Source organism: Vicugna pacos, chromosome X, assembly GCF_048564905.1.
Source record: "Vicugna pacos chromosome X, VicPac4, whole genome shotgun sequence".
In the NCBI taxonomy this organism is placed as follows: Eukaryota; Metazoa; Chordata; class Mammalia; order Artiodactyla; family Camelidae; genus Vicugna; species Vicugna pacos.
In genome coordinates, this window is record NC_133023.1 from 80,762,184 (window position 1) to 80,782,971 (window position 20,788).

A 20,788-nucleotide genomic window follows, 5' to 3' on the forward strand; every position below is an offset into this window, starting at 1 on the left:
ACCAACAGTGTACAAGGATTCCTTTTCCTCCACATCCTTGCCAACATTTGTTTTTTGTGTTCTTTTCGATGCTAGTCATTCTGACAGGTGTGAGATAGTATCTCATTGTGGTTTTGATTCGCATTTCCATGATGATTAACAACCTGAGCATCTTTTCAAGTGCTTATTGGCCATCTGCATGTCCTCTGTGGAAAAATATCTATTCAGTTCTCCCGTCCATTTTTTAATTGAGTTGTTTGTTTTTTGATGTTGAGTTCTATGAGTTGTTTATATATGTTGGATATTAACCCCGTATCAGTCATATCATTTGAAAATATCTTCTCCCACTCGGTAGGTTGTGTTTTCATTTTGTCAATTGTTTTTACCAAGTGACTACTCCAAAGATCACTTGGAGACAGCCTCTTCCCTTTATCCTGAGGACCTGGCTTTGCTGGAGGTCAATGGGGAGTTTGAAGTTTGCAGACATCTCCTTTTCCCATTCCTGCCAGCCCAGTCCCTTGTTTCTCCATTTTCATCCAATATCCCTACTCATCCCACTACTGGAGATCGCATGATAACATTTCTCCAGCCTTTAAAACACAATATTTGGAACTTGCTGCTATCACTTTTTAGTTATATCCTTCAGCACTTCTCTCTGAATTTCATCTTTAGCCTGGGCTGTGTCTATAGCAGTGGTTTTCAACCTTGTTTAAGAGAAGAACCAAATCTTGTGTGGAAGCCTGGCACATAGAACAGGACAAAGTGGAGGGCCTCCATTTGAAGAAGGTCCTAGAGCATGCTTTTATCCTTCCAGCAATCTCTAAGGGATTCTTTTGAATCATATCAAAGCAGTTTGGTAAACCCTTGATTTAACAGTTTCTGGTGTTACACAACATAATCAGCTAGTATCAGATAAGAGGGTTCAGATCTCTTTGTGCTAACCTATAGGTATTTCTTGAGTACCTGCTATATGCTAGTATTCTACCACGGGGATACAAAAACAGCATATGGTTTTGCCCTCGAAGATCTTACCATCTGGTTCACTTTACCCCCAGATCTAGTATACATTTGTAGATTTGAGAATAGAAGGCTTACCTATCTTGTATTCATTACCTGTATCAACAAACAGACCATCAGATTTCTGTATTTTATTCAACTGCAGGGTCTGCAACATGCCCAGAAATGGGCCAGTGGGGAAATCATTGGATGGGATTGACCACCCTTTTATGCCGTCCCCTGGCATTTTCTTATGGCTGTGTTCCTATGACCACTTCATCCAGTCTCCACTCAGAGTGTGTATCTTGTGGGAGCCAATGGGTGAGCCAATGGGTGAGGGACACTAGCAAACTGGAGTCCACCTCTTCCTCTTAGACCCCGGTGCTAAATTCAGCATATAGTGGGAGCTCTAAAAATATCTGAGGGACTGACTCCAAACTCTAGTGCTTTTAAAAGCAGACATTGTCAGCCTGGCAGGACTCCCTCAGACAGAGAAAAACACAGACACCCTCAGCCCAGTCAGACTAATTATTTTGCTCAACTCTCAGCAGCACTTATTAAGCAATTTGGCTAAAAGCAGCAGCTTTCACCAACCCATCTTACTAAACTGATCACTGCACAAATCTGGTTCTGCACTTAATATTATTGGCTGATCGCTAACATATGTGTCACTGGTTCTGGTCCCAGAACTCCATTTTTGCTGTCATGTAGACAGTTTCAACAGGAATGAGCAAGATCAACCAAGTCTGTGCACTAAGGGGCGTGACCACCAGTTGAGAGTGAAGAAACAGCCATTCATCAAGGTAGTCCACATTAAAGCAACATAGACTAGGGGTGGGAGGGCTGTGGCTTTTAGTGATATCACAGCTGGGAGCTGGGCTGTTGGCACCCACAAGACATGTAGGCCTACCACATGTTTGCAGTTCAAATAAGTCGGGAGCAGAAGTTTTCAAGCTGTCCTTTGCAATTTATGTTTAGCTTTTCCCATGGCGTCCATCTCAGACATTACCCCACCTAGAGATTTGGAAATGAACACACCAGGTTTGTATCTTCAAAGTGGACAATGTAACACTCACCAAATGGAAACTTTTCCTTTGAAATCTGGTTTCTGAGAAACACTGCTTTTATAAATACAGCAGATCCACCTCTTCTGTGTGTTCAGGCCCCTGTGGTTCTATAGAACCATGATTTTCCCCCCTCAAAGAGCTACATTCTCTTGGAGAGCTGGTCCACACATATGTAAAGTCACTATCTATACCAAGAAAATGTGGAACCAAGGTCCCAGGACTAAGGAAGAGCCCTAATACTGAGCCAGCCTATTGTCTTATCTTAACTCATCTCTTACCCAGCTGAGAGGTAGCCCCCAGCTAATTTGGCTGGAACTTTTTTAAATGGTGATGAGGATCCCAGGAAGAAATAGACACTACGCCGGAAGGGATTGACTGAATAGAGTTAATTTTATGGTATATTTAAAGGATTAAGGGAAACAACAATGGATGGTGAAGCAACCAACACACAGATGTTACCACCCCAAGTCTCAGAGGGAAAAGAAGAACTGGCAGTACTGGAACCCTGCAAGACCTGGAGCCATGGAACAGCAGTTACCCAAGGGAAGCTAAGAGTGTAGAGAAATGTGGCCATTGCCAGAAATATAGCCAGGAAGAGAGGGCATGGGAGAAATCAACCACCTGTGCTCTTTGTCCTCCTGTTTCGGGTCTCCCACTTGTGTCTCCCAGTGACTAAAGACAAGAAGACAGAGGGAAAGGAAGCCTGGGCAGTACCAGCCATAAATGTCAGCCTCCCAAGGCACAGATTTGGGGCAGGTAGAGTGTAGATCTTCAGGCCAAGCAGGAATAGCCATTTGGTAAGAAAATGTTGATGACTCTAATAAGATGTGTCAGTTTCCCCGGTACAACTAAAACTCATCACTAGAATGTGGAGAGGCACAGATTGTCGCAAGTCTATGGCAAAGCTAAGTTGATTGACCATTCCTCTGGACTTAGCATTCCATGTATCCAGCAGTGTAGACTCACTTTTGTATGCACAGACCATCTATCTCCTACGACTATAATAACAATGAAAAAGAAACAGAATTCTATGGAGCATTTTCTCAATAAGCATTTGATCAAAGGTGGTTTTCCTCTAATAATTTGAAAAGTTGGTTTTGGAGTTTTGGCTTTAAAAGGTATATATGGGAGGGTAGGAATCTACCTTTTATTGACCCTTCTAGATTTTTGGTCTTTCAAGTCATCTTTTTGCTCCATACCCAACACACAACCTGCTTTTGATAGATTGAAAGAGACATATTACCTACAAAAAGGTAGACTCTATGCAGCAAGGACTCCTAACTTTGAAAAATGATTGAATTCAGATACCAACTGTATGTGAATGATTAGTAATTCTCCAGCAAATCAAGTGCCTCAGTAGTGAGTATGGAAAGGAGGAGAAGATACAGTTCCCTAACTGCAGCAACAGCCTGACATGAGATAATGAGAAGATAAAATTGAAAGTGTGGTTCTTCCTTGACTTACTTATTTTTGACCAAGCAGCTTTCAGGAGAGTGGTGTTCTGGAAAGTCCTTCTGCTCTGTTGACCAAAATCCAGCATCATTTCCAGTACAGAGCTTCCAATACAGAAAGCCAGGCCAGGCTGCCCAGCTTCCAGTCTGTTCTCAGGGATCCCAAGGATTGGCCTGATTCCCTCTTGGTAGCAGTTGAGCTGCCAGACAGCTCAGCCTTATATTAGGACATCTTTGTACCTAAGGAAGGTGAAGTTGCAGTGTCCCATGTAGCCCATCTCTTCTCCTTTGATCCCTTCGCTTTCAACTTGGATCCTATTAAAGCATCGATCCTTTGGGAAGGCCTAGCACTGAGCTGTCATCAGACACATACACCTGATGGGGCTAAAGGAGTTTGGTAGCGTCCTTGGCTTCTCTCACTGTGGAGCTTGTTGGAGTCACTGAGAGTTCTGTGGCTGACTTGATCCCTTCTTCTCTCTTTGAACAGGGTCACCCTGGACAGCCAGGACCCAGAGGCCCACCTGGCCTGGATGGCTGTAATGGAACTCAAGGTGCTGTTGGATTTCCAGGCCCTGATGGCTATCCTGGGCTTCTCGGACCACCCGTACGCTGCCAGATCTTTGTACCTTACTGCAAACGGCTTTACTTGCCTCCAAGTGTGCCCTTTCTTCTGCTTCTCTGGAGATCTCATTAAGTATCTGAGGGCGGTGGGGTGGGCAACCACTGCAGCCCCTGGTCCACTGCAGGAGTCCTGTGCTGGCGGCACCACAACGTTCAAAGTCTAAAGAAGAATACCAGTTGCAGGGGAGTATACACATGCTACACTACTTAGGTTTTTTTTTTTTTAAGTTCAAGTTTTTTTTTTTTAGAGTTGACAAGATTATTAAAAGACTGTGGTAAATTTTAGAGCAAAGTACACATTTGGGCTATTTGACATTTCCCCACATTAGATGATACTGGGAAATGCAGTACTTGGAAAGCTCACATGAGATTATGGAAGTGCTAATATTGACTCAAACGACTTGGCAAGCTTGGTCTCTACCAGTGATTCTTCACCAGCAGCGATTTTGTCCCCTCTTACCAGGGGACATTTGACGGTTATTATTGGTCATCATAACTGGGGTTGTACTATTGGTACAGGACAGCTCCCTCTCACCACAACATCAAAGAGTCATCTGTCCCAAAGTGTCACTAGTGAGAAAGAGTTGAGAAATCCTACTCTACACGGACATAGTCTCCCCTACATCATAACCTTTGGTTCTGGGATCAATAAGGCATTTATTGGTCTTGGGGCCATCACTTTTATTTCATTCCATTCAACCAGATGGGGCTCATATATTTGGATCTGAACACTTTATTAGATACCATGCCTTTGCAAGTCTGCTTTTACAAGTAACTGGAAAGAGAAAAACAACACATTCCAAGCCCATTCTCGACCTCATTTGAAATATCTAAGCTAATAAGGATACTAATGTGATATATTTAGCTAGAAATCACACTATCTATCAGACAGATTCCATAGCTACGTGAATTAATTAGCGTTTCATGGGAAGAGCAGCGTCATTGCCTTCAGTGACCAAGTTGTGGGTGTGAGAAGGTGAGACATTCAGCCAAAGCACACACCCCAAATTGGAATAAAGGACCTTAATAAAGGACCAAACCAGTATGCAGCAGGGAGTTGGAGAGAAAGATGTATTATCAACAAAGTATGAGCTGTTTGAGTAGCAAAGGCCTCCAAGCACTGCCATGGCAACAGGGGAGGAGAACTCACATCTGTGTTAAAACAATGGAAATCCAACAAAGTGAGGAGTCACTGCCCCCAAGAGGGAGAAAAGAAATCTTGAGGTAAGAAACAGCCCCTGACAGCCAGAGAACCAGGGTAAAACCTAATCCTGTCCCTAAACCTCCCCTGAAGCCTAAGTAGGAACTTGGGTGTGTATTTTACTAGGTTGAACCTTACTAACCCTGCTGAATACTGAATGGATATTCTTTGAAGCTTCTTTGATGAAAGTGGTGGCCACAGGAATAAGGGGAACTAGAAAGTGTTTAGGAAAGAAACTGGTTTGTGCTTCTGGGACCGCATTGTACTTTTAATATACTAATGGACCTTCAACTCCTGGAATCCATCATTCAGTCACCGCTTCAGTCCTCAAAGCATAGCCCTACCCACAGCACTAACGTTAACTTCCCCTTCAGTGCAGGGACATTGATTTTCCCCTGGAGGACAACATCTGGCAGATATTACCTGACATCTGCCACTGAAACATTAAAAAGTCTGACTGATAGACGAGTTGACCGTACTTTGAACTGTTTTCCAGGTTAACAGTGAGACACACCAGCCTCTTAGACAGTTGTTGAAGCCAAAGCTGTAAAGTCGAAGCACAGGATGGAGATGGCTTTGTAGCTATCTCTTAGACCAGAGGGTCTGCAAACTGGCCCACGTGACCCTGTCCTGTGGCTTGTTTGCACATTTTCAAAAGACTATGAAGAAAAACAGAAGAATATGGGGCAGAGCCCAGATAGGGCCCACAAAGCCTTTATTGTTTACCATCTAGCTCTTTATAGAAAAAGTCCCTAACCTCTGCCCTAGACAAAGTCCCTGTCAGTGACTTACACCTGTGAAATATGGAGCAGCTGAGCTATAGGCTTATGATTGACATGTGGATTATATAAGGATGTTCAGATTGGTACTCTGAATAAATGGGGATGTTTACATTGGTACTCAGAATGGATTTAAAGTCTCCTACTTTCTAATTCCTTCACAGACTTCTGACTTGGGGGCCAGGACAGCAGGCATACAGCTTTGAGACCCAGCACCTGTTCAGGGGGTGGACTTTGCCTTGCCCCCTTAGCACAGCTAACTCTACCCAAGAATAAGCCACACAGTTTCAGGCTCTTGCTTTTCCGTCCTCTCTCTGATCAGATCATACCATTAACAGTACTTTGTGTGTGTGTGTGCGTGCGTGCATGCATGCGTGCACACGCATGCGTGTGCACATGCCTTTCTTCACAAGTTTTTCTTATTTTATTCAGGGGCTTCCTGGACAAAAAGGCTCTAAAGGTGAACCTGTCCTTGCCCAAGGTAGTTTCAAAGGAATGAAGGTAAGAGCCTCTAAGGCAGACAGCTGAGTAGGCTAAAAGCTGAGTTCCCTGGGATTGAGCCCCACATCCAATGAAAATATTTCCAGAACTAGCATCTGTGTCTCTATTTAAGGAGCACAGCAAGCTGGATTTAAATAGGATCCGGAGCTCTTTGTGTTGGAAACATTGACAGAAATGTTTGCAACCATACTGTCAAAGAGATTTGCTTTGTAGGATCTAGACCAAAAATAGGAGACACATCAGCAAACAAACAGTTTGCGTGGGTATCATTTTCCTTGACAAGCCGAGACATTTCCTGGAGGCAGATACCTTTTGTCTACTCCAGAATCCTAGATGTCTGCATACCTTGGTTCAAAGCCATGTATGTCTCTGCCCATCTTGGCATGCTCACCAGCCCAGGATCCTGGCGCTGCCCTTTTCTGTACCTGCACACCAGCCTGTCACCCTAGCTGGGCCCCTGGCTGTCTGCAAAAATTGCCCATCAACTCTGCAGCTGGCTGGAAACTTTCATCTCTTCCTAGAATTGACAAGAACCTTCTGTATTCTTGTGGCTGTACTCTTGGTGTTTGCTGGCTGGTATCCTGTCTCGGCTTGTCAAGGAAACTCTGGTGCCAAATGATTGACCCTAATCCCTTGCAGAGTGGGAAGGGAGCCCATCTTCTCCCTGGGAGCAGATGGGAATCCATGTGTCCAGCATCTGAGGGGAAGATGCATCTAAGCTCACTCAGCTGAGGATGAAGACTTTCTGTCTTCTATCCACACACAGAGCCAGAAACATTGGAAATCACTTTGGAAGGCAGTGATGGGGTGGGCATTGGGTAGTGGGTAGCTGAGAACTGAAGAAGGTACAGATTTTGGTTTCTTGACTATAGAAGCCATAGCAGAAGATGGAATGTTCGACTTGGGAATGACCTCATGGTGATTAGATTCATGTTGCTCATCTTACAGATAGAAAACCTGAGGTAGACTGAGGCTATATGACTTGCTCAGGCACAAGCCCGTTTACCAAAGAGCTAAAACCCAGGCAGTGCTCTTCCCATGTGGCAGAGCACTGATTTTTGACTGTAAGCCAAGTGAGGTAAGACTAGCAGGTGTCACAATATGGCCATTGTTGTAGCAAACATTGATTAAATGGTTTTGCCAAAAAACAGAGAGACCCTGGACCCAGTGGAACACAGCAATTTCCACAAGATGGTTATATTACAGATTCATACGGTGGCTGAAGATGCTGCAAAGTAATTAGAACGTAATCAGAGACTATATGCTCTGTTGATTCTCCCTTGAAGTGTCTGATTTGCATTGTATACATATGGGCACAGATTCTCTAGGGATGAAGGCACACGGGAAGGTAGCTTTGCTTTCCTCCAAAAAGAGCAGAGAAATCACCAGCCCGCAGAAGCAGTTTCTAATTGATAAGTTCCTAGCAAAGGTGAAAATTAATTAATCCAAGTAAAAGATAAAATCTTGTTCAACCAAGTCTATCATGTTTTTGTTCTAGAGTCTAGATTTTTCTTAGGAGAAAAAAAAAGGTAAATGGTTGAATATGTCCAATTCATGCATTATTTAAAACACAAGACCTTGACAGAGGAGGCCCACGCTTCAGCAACGTGTTTTTATGCCCGTGAATCTTAGGTCAGTTATCTGTGAAATACCATAAGCTTAATGTATTCATCTCTTCAGTGTCCTGCCTTTATCTATTTCTCAGGGGGATCCTGGGCTGCCGGGACTGGATGGAATTACTGTAAGTTGTTACTTACGTGTTGAGCTCTCAGTGTTTGTTTAGTCAACGTTACCGATGATCCCTTTTCATTCCTCTCTATGGTGTTTGAGGGGCTTTGTAGACCTGCTCAAGGACAATCCAGACGGTTGACGTAGAACAGCTCACACTATTGACATTTTCCAAATGAGAAAGTATTGAGAGGATGGACTGTCCGCCCCCGGTGGCACAGTACGCAGGCTTTCAGACCTCTTAGCCGGGGACCTACGTACTCCCTGGGATGTATTAAGAAAGAATTTTGCCTTTCGTTCAGCAAGCACTTATTTACTAAAGGTTTTCTGTGTGTTCAGAGTGCTGTGGGTAAAACAAAAGAAGTAAAACACTCTTCTTTAAAAGGTATTCCATATAGAAATGCCTTTTAGGGATTCAGTAATAGTGAGTCTGTGAAAGACCATGAGTTGTATTAATAAGAGCTTTCTTTTTCCTTGAGTTTCCACCTTGTCATCACTTTCCTTCAAAGTGGCTTAAGAGAAGTGCCTTCTTTCTTCCTCTTTTCCTGTATCAGGCTTCCTTCCTTTCTGCTCTCATTCCAGAACAGAAAATGAGGTCCTACCATCAGCTAAGTGCTATGAATGATTCCAGAGACAGTGCAGATATGGTATCTGCACACACAGACAGCTGCTTTCCCGCCACCGTCTGCCCTGGGATGTGAAACATTAGTAGGAATGTGGCATAAGGATTCCACAATAGCTTTGAGAAAGAGATGCTATCTACCTAAGGATACATCATGAGAGACTTTCTAAGATAGAGGAGGTAGTCTCTGAGAAGTGTAGGTGATGTTTGGGCGGGCTGGCAATTGAAGGAAGCTTCCTCAATGGAGAGCAGTCCATTGAGAAAATGTGGACAATAAACAAAATGTATGCAAGCACATGTAAACAAAGATACGGGTCCTCGAGGCAGGGCATACAGATCTCCTAGAGCTAATTCATGTTGGCTTAGATAGTGTGTTAACTAAATTTGCAGAATAACAACCAGTGCGTTTGCTGCATAGCTTCTCTTGGAGATTCATTTCCTTATCCACAAAGGTACACTGTTTGTATATATATATGGGTAGAATAAATAAACCGCTGAGATTTGTGGAGGGAGGGTTTGTGGCTGAATAAGAGATTTGTGATCAGTAAGGAGACCGCTGGTTATTAGTTATTGTCAGAGCAATGTTCTACTATCATATATTCCTGGGGAACCTTTGAGCCCCTACTCTCTTTTCCTCCTGAGTCTCAACTGCACTCAGCCTCTCCATCCCTTACCTGAGCATGTATCACCTTATTACCGCTCCCCAGTTGTAACTGAGCCATGCATTTCCCCTTACCATCTTTGTCTTCAGGTGTCGTTGTCTTGCTTTGAATATTGTCATCATTCAGGTCAAAATATTTTCTAGTTTCCCTTCTGATTTTTTTCTTTGACCCATGGAGCTTTATGGTGTTTAATTTCCAAACATTTGGCAACTCTCCAGATCTCTGTATGTTATCGATTTCTAGCTTGATTTTATTACCGTGAGAGTGCGCACTCCGTAGGATTTCAGTGCTTTTAAATTGGTTGAGGTTTGCTTTATGGCCCAACATATGGAACTATCTTGGTGAACGTCCCATATGCACTTGAAGAGAAGATGTAATCAGCTGGTTTGGGGTATACTGATCTCAAAAATATCCATTTGGTTAAGGTAGTTGATAATGTGGTTTGGAGCTTCTTTGTCCTCACAAATTTTTTGGTCTAGTTGTTCTATGAATTACTAAGGGAGGAAAGGTAGACTCTCCAACGAGAATTGTGGATTTATCTATTTCTCCTTACACTTCCATCAGTCTTTGCTTCATGTATTTTGAAGCCCTGCTATTAGGTCTATACCCATCTAAGACTGTTATGTCTTCTTGATGAATTGACCTATTTTATCATTACAAAATGTCTCCTCTTTATCTCTAGCAATATTCTTTGTCTTGAAGTCAACTTTATCTGATATTAATGTAACTGTTTTTTACATCACTCTAATATGAACACTTTCAAATATAAAGCAAAGTTGAACGAATTTTTCAGTAAACACTTGTACCATGAGTATTTGACTATACTTGCTTTATCACTCTTCCATCAATCTAGCCATCCATCAATCCATCTTATCTTTGATGCATTTCAAAGTTAATTGCAGACAATAGTACTCCAATCCTTAAATGTTAGTGCCTGCCTATCATTAGCTAAACTTCAAAATTTGTTTATAGTTTCTTTTTATATGAAATGGACATACAATGAAAAATACAAATCTTAAATGGGCATTTGCTGAGTTTTGACAAATGCACACTCCTGTATAACTCTACTCCCTCTTAACGTGTAGAACATTTCTGTCGCCTCAGAAAGTTCCCTCCTGCTCCTTCTCAGTCAATCCCTGCCCCCACCCCACATGAAAAGCAATCACTGTTCTGATTTTTTCTATCGTAGAGAAGTTTTTCCTATCCTAGAACTTGCTGTAATGGGAATAATATAATATGTAGCCTGTAGGGTCTGGCTTCTTTCACTTACAACAGTGCTTTTGAGATTCATCCTCATTGTTTCATATACCAATACTGTGTTACTTTTTATTGTTGAGTATTTATTTCACTCTATGGATGTATCAGTTTTTTCATCAATTCTTACATCAATGGACACCTGGGACATTTCCAATTTTTTACTATTAGGAATAAAGTTGCTATGAACATTCTTGCGCAATTCTTGTGGATATATTTTTCCTGAGAAACTGTCTTGCTTTTTTGACCATGGTAAAAACTTGCCTCTCTAGGGCCCACAGGGAGCACCCGGATCTCCAGGGGCTGTAGGACCCATGGGACCACCAGGATTGCAAGTAAGACCAACCTAAATCTACCATGTGATCACAGTATTAACAGGAATGCCGCGGATTAAATGTAAGCCTGTGTCAATTAGGCCCTCCTAGTGGAGAAAGGCAACTTCCATTTTTGGAGGTTAAAGTGAAGCCTGCTCTTGGAAGGAGCTATTTGTTGTCTTCATTTATGAGTCTTTCTGACCATCCACTCTGTATCTCCAGAGCCTCCTGGTTCATTCAGCTCAACCTGAAGTATGGCCCAAGGATAGCTAATCTATTGTCACCTTCCACTCCCCTCACCCACAACAGACATTGCTAATCAGTCATACCATCACCGCCATCACACACTGTGAGCACAGAAGCAGCTTCAAAATCCTTCTCAACACTTCACCTTGGAGAGCTCTGCCTACTTACCTACCTACGTATCTTTCTGATACCAAACCTATTTACCATCACTGGTATAGGAAGACCATAGCTAGGCATCTTGTGGTTCTGGGAAAGCCCTGGTCCCAGATAGTTCTCTCTCCGGTGTGTGAAATCCCACTGCTGATTACTTTGGTTTAGTTTCAACAAAAGTCATCATTTAAAAATTTATAGCTTATTGGGGAGAATAATGACACATGAAGTCTTCACTACCTTAGCATGAATGTGGTCATCAGGTCAGTTTGGGAGAAGTCAAAGGAAATAAAAAAGGAACCGTGGGAGAAGGACTTAGAATCTGCTACACCAAAGCCAGGCCACACCAAGGGGGTGCGGGACTCAGCCCCAGTGACTCTCAACAGGCCTAGGTTATTTGGGGTGAAACTAACAAGTGCTAACTCGTTCTTTTCATTTTTAATCTAGGGTCCTCCAGGGCCCCCCGGTTTCCCTGGTCCTGAGGTAAGTATAGTTCGTTGTGGGGCATCTGGCCTTCTACCACTAGTACTCTAGTTTCCCCAGAGATATTCTGGTTTGGTTAAACATACTTTCTGGTTAAAAAAAAAAAGACTTCATTCCAATTTCAGTTCCTGGAACTTGTTTAGTAATTGATTTTGGTTTTTTTTTTCCCCTCCCTGCACCCCTGTGCCCCAGGGGAATATGGGGTTAGGTTTCCAAGGAGAGAAAGGAGTCAAGGTAAATAGATTTTGGAACATACAATCTGCATTCTACATGCTCCAAGAAATGTCTCTAGCTGAACACACGTGCCTGCTTGTGTAAGGGGATTTGGATCTTTGCCTTGGGAAATGAGCGTTTCTCACCTGCCGTGTATCCTGTGGTGGGACCCTTGAGGGGTGCATGTGCACATGCCACATGTAGGCTATTGTGGTCTTTTTCCATCAAAATAGTGTAGTCTTCCTGCTTCCTATCTTTGAAGTGCACGTGTCTTACAAACATACTATCTTGAAATATATTCCCTCTTCCTTCTACCTGTGTGTTTCCCTGGTGTTTTGTATTATATCATGTTACCTCTTTCCTTGTCTCTGCTTCTCTTCTCCCCATCCTTCCTCCTCCGCCCACTTCTCCTCCTTTCTCTATCTCCTCGGTCCCTCCTCTTTAGCCTCTCACCATTCCCTTTTGTTTCCCTTCCCTCATTCTCCTATTTCCCTCTGTACTACCTGGATAGTGATTTAAGAGCCTCACGGGAGACTGGGAGCTTGCCCTCCCCATGCTTCATGGCTGCCTCTTATAGATTGCGGTGCCCTCAAGGAGCAAATCCAGTCTCCAGTGTTCCAACCCAGACTTCACTGCCTCCGCTTGTGCTCTTGGCCAAGATTGGACCAATTAGAGTCTGTTCACTGTTGCCGAGAGGGAGCCATTCACCTTGCTCGAACCCCTTTTTTGCTCTCTTCTAAATACCCTTTCATGCATGACCATGGCAACCATGAACCTGCAGTTTCCTTTCATCTGTCTTGCTCCCTCCCTCTGTGGTGCTGGTACAAAATGCATTTGGTCAGACTTATCATTCTTTTCACCCTTTGGGACTGATAGTTTCATGTCCTCATTGCCGCAAGGGTGAGGGTGAAGAGACTAAAGTCATGGACAGTTTTACTTGTGTATTACATCCAGAGGATAAGCCTACCCTCTGGAGAAGTAGTCTACATGATGTCTGCTTTGCCTAACGTTTCCTTTCATCTTACAGGGGGATGTTGGCCTGCCTGGCCCTGCAGGACCCCCACCATCTACTGGGGAACTGGAATTTATGGGATTTCCCAAAGGGAAGAAAGGATCCAAGGTAGTGAACATTTAAGAACAAAAAAAGTTAATAAGCCTTTTCCTATTAATACCAGAGTTCAACTCTAATAACCAGACTATACTGGTAGGATAGAGAGTTTGGGGTAATGGATTTTTTTTGGAAGTGAGGGTAAAGCTTCTTTGTCTTGTCCCTTGTGAAAAGCTTTATAAAAAGTCAGTTTTTTTGGTGTATGAATATGAGTGTGCTTGGGTTTCTGAGTACTCGTTTAAGTGCTGTTTTCTGTGTTTCAGTTTTGCAGATTCAATTATCAAGATGCTGAATAACTTAAATATTAAATAGTTGGGTTTTTTCCTCCTAACTACCAACTCTCTTAGTACCTATGGTGTCCCCAAAGCACTGTGAAAGAACAATAGGATAGAAATGGTTGCTTTTGAATTATCATTTTAACAAAATTATTTACTCTCAAAACTTGACCCTGCAAATAAGGTATGCTGTCACCAAGTGGCAGTAGATACCCTGATTCACCTGAGCTGAACTACCAAGGCTGAAGCTACAGACCTGTTTAAACAAGATATTTTATCATCTGCATTTTGATGTGAGTGAGAGTACACATTGTTGTATTTGAATGGCTGTATGCTATTAAGGTGTGCAGATACCTTTCATGAACCTGAATTCCCAACCTTCCTGGGGTTCCCTTAAGTTTTGTGATCCTGTGCCCCTGGTCAAGAGATCCAGGGAGGGGAAGGTGTCTAGTCCCATTTCTTTAGTTTTGTCTTTCTGGAAGCAACAGCACCAGGCCCTCTCCAGGTCTACAGGAAGTAATCATTGATTGGGGAACAATTTTGGAGCATATGAAAGATTGCCTGCCTCCCTAATCATTCCCAAACCTCAGAGATCCCTTCCATGGTACCTAGAGGTAATTTACGATATCACGGAGAGACAGATTAGAATGTTATGTGGCCCTATCTAAACAGTAATTGTTACTCTTTTCCTGAAACCATTGATGTCTTTGCAGCCAGTTATTTGCTAGAGGAAATCATACTGAACAACTTCTTCCACTAGAAAGAAAATGGATGATCTTCTTTTCTGTCTCCCAATTCACCTGGGCAATTGAGATTCTGTTTTAGATAGTTTTTGCTCCCTGCCATGGACACTGGTTCTTTCCACACTACAAAGGGCTCCCTGAACTAAGACATCCTGGTATAGTTACTAGCTGGGAAGCATGCGCAATCTGCACCAGCATCTGCTGTCCCAGTTGTGATATACTGTGGTTCCCCACAGCTCAGCCCAAGTAAGTCAAGGGAGCCGTGTCTATGTTCACTGCTTCCTGCTGCTACTCACTAAGCTTTGGTTGATTTTCCAGGGTGAACCAGGGCTTCCAGGTTTCCCAGGAATAAGCGGTCCTCCAGGTCTCCCGGTAAGTCTCCCTATTTGGTCAACATGTATTCAAGGATCTGATGGGACAAAAGCTATACCAACACAAAACTAACAGGGAGACCTCTTCCTGTGGTTATTGTTGAGAATTTCACCAGCTCCATTACTAGAAAGCATTTAAGAAAACGTTCTGGTTTCTCAAACCAATGGGGATATTAGATTGCTGATGAGACTATATATCTTTGAGGTTATTATCTCAAACTCTGGAGTTAAAACAGACCTAGGCTTGACTTCTGATTTCACCAGTTTCTAGCTATGTGACCTTGGACACGTCTCTTAACTTTTCTGAGCCTCAGTCTCTTAACCTAGAAAAAAGGAATGATAATAGGGTGGTTATGAGGATTAAATGAGATGAGATGCATGAAAAGGACTTAGTACGTGCCTGGTACTTATCAATTGTTCAGTGAATTGTAGTGTTTATGACCCTACCCTCACTTTCCTATATGCCCTTGTATCTTAGATTCTTTCACCCAACAAACACCTTTTGAGGGTCCCTAGGTGCCAGGCCTTCTGCTGGACTCTGAGGCTGTGGCAGTAAATAACAGTCCTTGTCCTTGAGGAAAGTACATTCCAGTGGGGGAGTGAGGGAGGGGCGAGAATAAACAAGTCAATAAATGAATCAAGAACAAGTCCATAGAGTGGTCAGTGATACATAGAAAATTTTTTAAAAAGGGTATAAGTGATGGAGTGTGGATGGGGAATGGGATGGGCTACCTTGAACAGAGTGATGATGAAGGGCCTCTCTGAGGAAGTGTGTTTGAGGAAGCAAGTCACATGAAGATCAGAAAGAGTGTTTCTGGCCAAGGGAATCACAAGTGCCAAGACCCTGAGGCTGGAACAAGCTCAGGGCTTTAGAGGAACAGGAAGAAGGTGAATGGTGGAAAAGAGTGAGCAAGGCTGACCACCCAGCAGAGAGGCCAGAGCCAGATCATGGAGCCCTTTGTAAGTCAAATGTGGCTTTATGTTAAAAGTAATAGGAGGCCATTGGAAGGCCCAGGCTTGTATTTTTAAGAAGATCACTCTGGCAGTAGGTGGAGGAGGGTAGTGGAGATTGGGGGAGGGGAGGCAGCAAGCAGAGGCTACTGCAAGAATCCGGGTGAGAAATGGGAGTGGCTCTGGTGATAGCAATGGAAATGGAGAGATGTGCACAGATTCAAAATATAAAATGGTAAAACTTTTTGTTATGGAACATTTCAAACATATACAAAGTGGCGAGAGTGGCATAATGATGCCAGTGGGTACCCATCACCTAGCCTCCATAATGACCAACTCATGGCTACTCTGAAGCCAAGAACAGATGTATTATGAATACCTCAGGATTTCTAAGAGATACAGACTCTTCTAAAAATGTGGTGCTGATTTCATCATCACTAATTGTCAATAATAACTTAATATTAGTTAACACATCAGAATTCTGATTTATGATTGTCTCATAAATATAATTTTTAATAAGTGTCTTGTTTTGAATCAGAATCCAAACGAGGTCCACCCATTACATTTGGTTGATAGACCTCTTAAACCACAAGATGTGTTGTGAAGGAGCTGAGGAGATTTCCATGGACTGGGTTTAGGGGTCAGGAGGGAAATGGCTAAATCAAAAATGACGAGGCCTACCAGTGCTTGCTGGTTAAGTAGGGATAGATGACTGCAGTCGTTCCCTGCACTTCTTTGAAACACTTTACGTCTCTCCGGATGGCCAGGAAACAGAGCTAACGGAAGCAGTGGCACAGATTGCTTCCATGATGATCCCTATGACTCCATGGAAACACAGGGGCGCAGAGAATCATCTATTCAATGGTGTTGAATTTTTTTTCCGTTTTTTTCTTTTCAATGGCCTTTTTTTAACATTTTTTATTGAGTTATAGTCATTTTACAATTTTGTGTCAAATTCCAGTGTAGAGTACAATTTTTCAGTTATACATGAGCATATATATATATATATATGAATATATATATATATATATATTCATTGTCACATTTTTTTTTCGCTGTGAGCTACCACAAGGTCTTGTATGTATTTCCCTGTGCTATACAGTATAATCTTGTTTATCTGTTCTACAATTTTGAAATCCCAGTCTGTCCCTTCCCACCCCCCACCCCCTTGGCAACCACAAGTTTGTATTCTATGTATATGAGTCTGTTTCTGTATTGCATTTCTTTTTTTTTCTTTAGATTCCACATATGAGCGATCTCATATGGTATTTTTCTTTCTCTTTCTGGCTTGCTTCACTTAGAATGACATTCTCTAGGAGCATCCATGTTGTTGTTGCAAATGGCGTTATGTTGTCAGTTTTTATGCAATGGCCTTGATTTTAATCAGCTCAGTGTCTAATGAATCAGAAAGGAAAAGAATCCTGATGATGGAGACAGGACACTGGGACTTCAAACCAGTCCCAGCTCTGGGACTTCTCCAAGTCTCTGAACCTCTCTGTATATCTGGAACATGGCACTGGTCATATCTACCATTTTGAGGCCCAACTTGCAATGTATATCAAGTTTCTTTATGAAGTAGAAAGCTGTGCTGTCCAATATGATAACCACTAGCCACATATGGCTACCGAGCCATTGAAAGGTGGCTGTTCTGAAATGAGATGTGCTGTAAGTATTAAAATACATACCAGCTTTTAAAAATGAGATGTGAGAAAAATAATCAAAAATAGCTCGTTAACAATTTTTACTTCAGTGTTGAAACGACAATATTTGATATATTCGGTTAAACAGAACGTCAATAACTGAATCTCACCTATTTATTTTACTTTTTGAAAGAGGCTATTAGAAAATGTAAAATAACATAGTAGCTCACATTATATTTCTATCGGACAGCCCAGATACAGAGTACTTTGCAAGTGGGTTGGGGAATAAGGTCGGCACCTTTCTTTGTGAGCATTTCACGTAGATTCTCATCATCTCAGTCATCCCTGTGACATCAGCAAGGTGGGCGGGGCTTCTATGCCTGCAGTGATGAGGAAACCATGACCCAGACGTGTGGAAGAGGTTTGCCCAGAGTCACACAGCAAGTTGTTAGCAGAGCTGAGATTGAAATTCAGTTTTCTTGAATGCTAGCTAATTCCAGGCTTTTTCCTCGTACCATACTGCCCCCTACAGTGTAGTTAGTTCTTGTCCCGGCCCTGGTAGATTGTAAGATCTCCTCTGTCCTTTGCAGTTTTACTGGCTCCTGCTCCCTGCCTCCCTCCCTTGCTCCCATTTCCTTCCCCGTTGTACCTCAGAGGATTGCCCCTCCTGCAGTTTCAACCCGTTCCCTTTTGCCCTGTAAAAGACAGACTCACTGACAGCAATGCACAGTGATAAATTGCAGTCCTGTTTCAAGCTCAGCATTTCAAGTGTTTCACAGTGCAGGCTGAAAAATAGAAACCTCAGTTGACAGTAAAGATATCCAAGCTGGAAAATACCTTCCTTTATATATGACAGAGTATTTTCAGAGAGTGGGAATCAAGAAACCAGTGTTCTCATCCCACTTTGGCATGGATTCCATGGGCAGCCCTGGCCAAATCGTGTAACTCCTTTACTCCTAACATCTCTATCTGCTTAATGGGCGCATTCATAGTTACCTTCTGTGCCTTCTGCCAGAAAAATTGTAAGGAGAGAGGTGGCAACCTGTTTTGAGATACTCTGTGCTTTTCAGCAGAAACACATTTCTTAAATCCAAATCCTTCATATCAGCTTTTAATTATGCACACTCACTGAGGAAACAAGGCAGTGCCCAGGGTGGAAATCTCTAGGGAATCCAAAATGTTCCCTTTGACCATTTGTTTTCTTTCCATCCTAGCTCAGATCTTTGCAGGAGCTGCTGACAACTTGCCTGAGTTAGGCCTCGCCTTTGTTGACTTGCTCCCTCCAGAGTGACCAAGCAGCCCTCCTTTTCTGGCTCGGCCCCACCTTCACACATGGTCCCAGTGGCACACTCACACATAGGCCACACGTACTCCCATGGAGACTGTCAGAGGGAGTCATGTACCTCTGTGCCCGCCAAAGCACCAGCACACATAGGGTAAGGCGACATGGCAGATGAGGGGAGAGAGAAGAGAAGAAAATGGCAAATCCTAAGGTACCTATTGAGTGGATCTGAGGCAACTCCTGGGCAGGCGGGAGTTCTTCAGCTGAGCACCAGGCTTTCCAGGCACTTCAGGTAGGTCCTGCAGAGGAGGAGGAGCCCCATCTTGACAGGGGCCCCTGGCACCCTGAGGGCCGAGAGCAGCGGTGTGACGCGGTCAGAGTCCACAAGGAGACTGACTTTCCTAACCTCTCAAGTCACCCTCGCAGTGCCAAGCAGAACCCATTCCTGCAGTTTAGCTTCCAAAATAGGACCACAAAATACAATCATTCCCCGCCTCTCCCCCATGGCCTCTGCCCCCTTTCAGGCTTCAGCCTCCCTCCTGCCTTCCTGTCTTCCTGCCCTTGTTGTGCAGGTGGGGCTTGCCCCTCTCCAGCGCCCTCACTGGGGCCCCGGGGAGCCTGCTTCGGGCCAGGGAGGAGCTGGAGCCAAGGGTGATGGCACTGGCAGCCTGCCTCTCAGGCCAGCAGGCCCCTGAGGACCCGGGGCCCAGGTCTCTTTGGCTCCGCAGTGGGGCCTGACACGCCCTGGTTGCAGCCTAGGGTTTGCAGCCTGCCTTTTTCTCGCACCACCCTCCTCACTCGGCCTCAGTGACAACATCACCCCCGGACCCTGACCCTTGGCCACCTGACTGAGGAGTTTTTGCAGAGCCACTAATATCCTGGAACTAAAAATACCAGGAGACCAGGGCCATAGAGAAGCAAGCCTATTAACAGCTAAGCTAGCACCCTCATGAGGCATTCCTGGCCCTGGGGGAGAAAGGGTGTGGGAGCAGTGGGTGCAGGTCAGCTCATGACAAGGACTGACTGTGACAGGGCCAGGGACCGGGACATCTTGCTAGAAAAGCTTGTTCAGCAGGGCCTCGTACGGGGCCTTCCTGCGCCAGGAGACAGGCAGAGCCTACAGCCCAATATCTTGGCAAGTCATTTATGTTTTATTGGCTTTAACCCACACACACAAATTACTTTTTAAAATTCTTTTCCTTTCTAAACTTTGGGTGTATTTCTTTCTTTTTGTTCACCTTGTAGCTCAAGCTCTCAGACCCTCTTTCTGAGAAAGCGAGAGTCCAGAGGCTCTGTCTGCCTTCTGGAGAAGGAGGACAAGGGCCCCTTGTCTTTCCAACTGTGGACAACATAGGTGGGGGGGATGTGAAATGGTTCCTGAACATTCTTTCCTTCATCCTTTGCAACAGTTTTTTTCTCTGGGTCATTATTCCGTTTAATTCAACAAGTATGTATTAGACTACCTTGTATGTGTTCAGCCTGCAGTAACATGCCTTGGAGGAGACAGAAGTGAGTGTGATACGCACCTTCTGCTTACAAACTTTCATCCATAACCCATCCTGGTGCTTGAAGAGTTTGGGGCAGCAGGGGCTTCGATGCGCAGACCAGGGAAGGCTGCATGGAGTGTTTAACTTCAGACGCCAACAGACACCGGGATAGCATGCCATGGTTTCCAACTTGAGCTGTAGGACTTCAAGATTTCAAATAAGTTGGCATTCGGTTTAACCCACAAGCCTTTCAAATAGAAATCCTATTCAGCATGAGGTCTGAGCTGTTTGACTCCTAAATGGAGACATAGAAAAGACAACAGGCAAGTAGGAACCGAAGCCTGCTTTGACTTGGACCCTTCACAGATATACACTGCCTCCACCCCTAACGAAAAAACAACAAAACAACCCACATTAGAAAAAAAAAAAACAAACCTTGGGCCTAGAAAGCTAAGGGCTATTCAGTTAACTTTCAGTACCCATGGAAATGCTCTGAGGATGTAAGAGGAAGAAAAAAACTACAAATGCAATTGGAGGAGGGCTTTTCCAGCCAGCTGAGCCAGGTCACATCAAGAGGACAACAGGAGATGTGCTCTAACATTTAGTGTCTTTCTCAAGCTTACGTTTGAGAAAACTTCACTGCCTCCTTTACTCTCACAATAGG

General features: G+C 43.7%; 1 protein-coding gene across 3 annotated transcripts in view; it reads left to right on the forward strand.

The window, feature by feature from the left end:
• Positions 1-20,788, forward strand: part of COL4A6 (collagen type IV alpha 6 chain) — a 273,455-nt gene that overhangs the window by 212,690 nt on the left and 39,977 nt on the right. For 2 of the 3 annotated variants that reach the window (XM_072955625.1, XM_072955623.1), the window contains exons 6-13: positions 3,981-4,097; positions 6,527-6,595; positions 8,301-8,336; positions 11,134-11,196; positions 12,019-12,054; positions 12,247-12,288; positions 13,295-13,387; positions 14,712-14,765. In XM_072955625.1, the coding sequence (XP_072811726.1) occupies positions 3,981-4,097; positions 6,527-6,595; positions 8,301-8,336; positions 11,134-11,196; positions 12,019-12,054; positions 12,247-12,288; positions 13,295-13,387; positions 14,712-14,765 (510 nt within the window). The remainder of the gene's footprint in view (positions 1-3,980; positions 4,098-6,526; positions 6,596-8,300; positions 8,337-11,133; positions 11,197-12,018; positions 12,055-12,246; positions 12,289-13,294; positions 13,388-14,711; positions 14,766-20,788) is intronic. The other variant, XM_072955624.1, reaches the window with a different exon arrangement.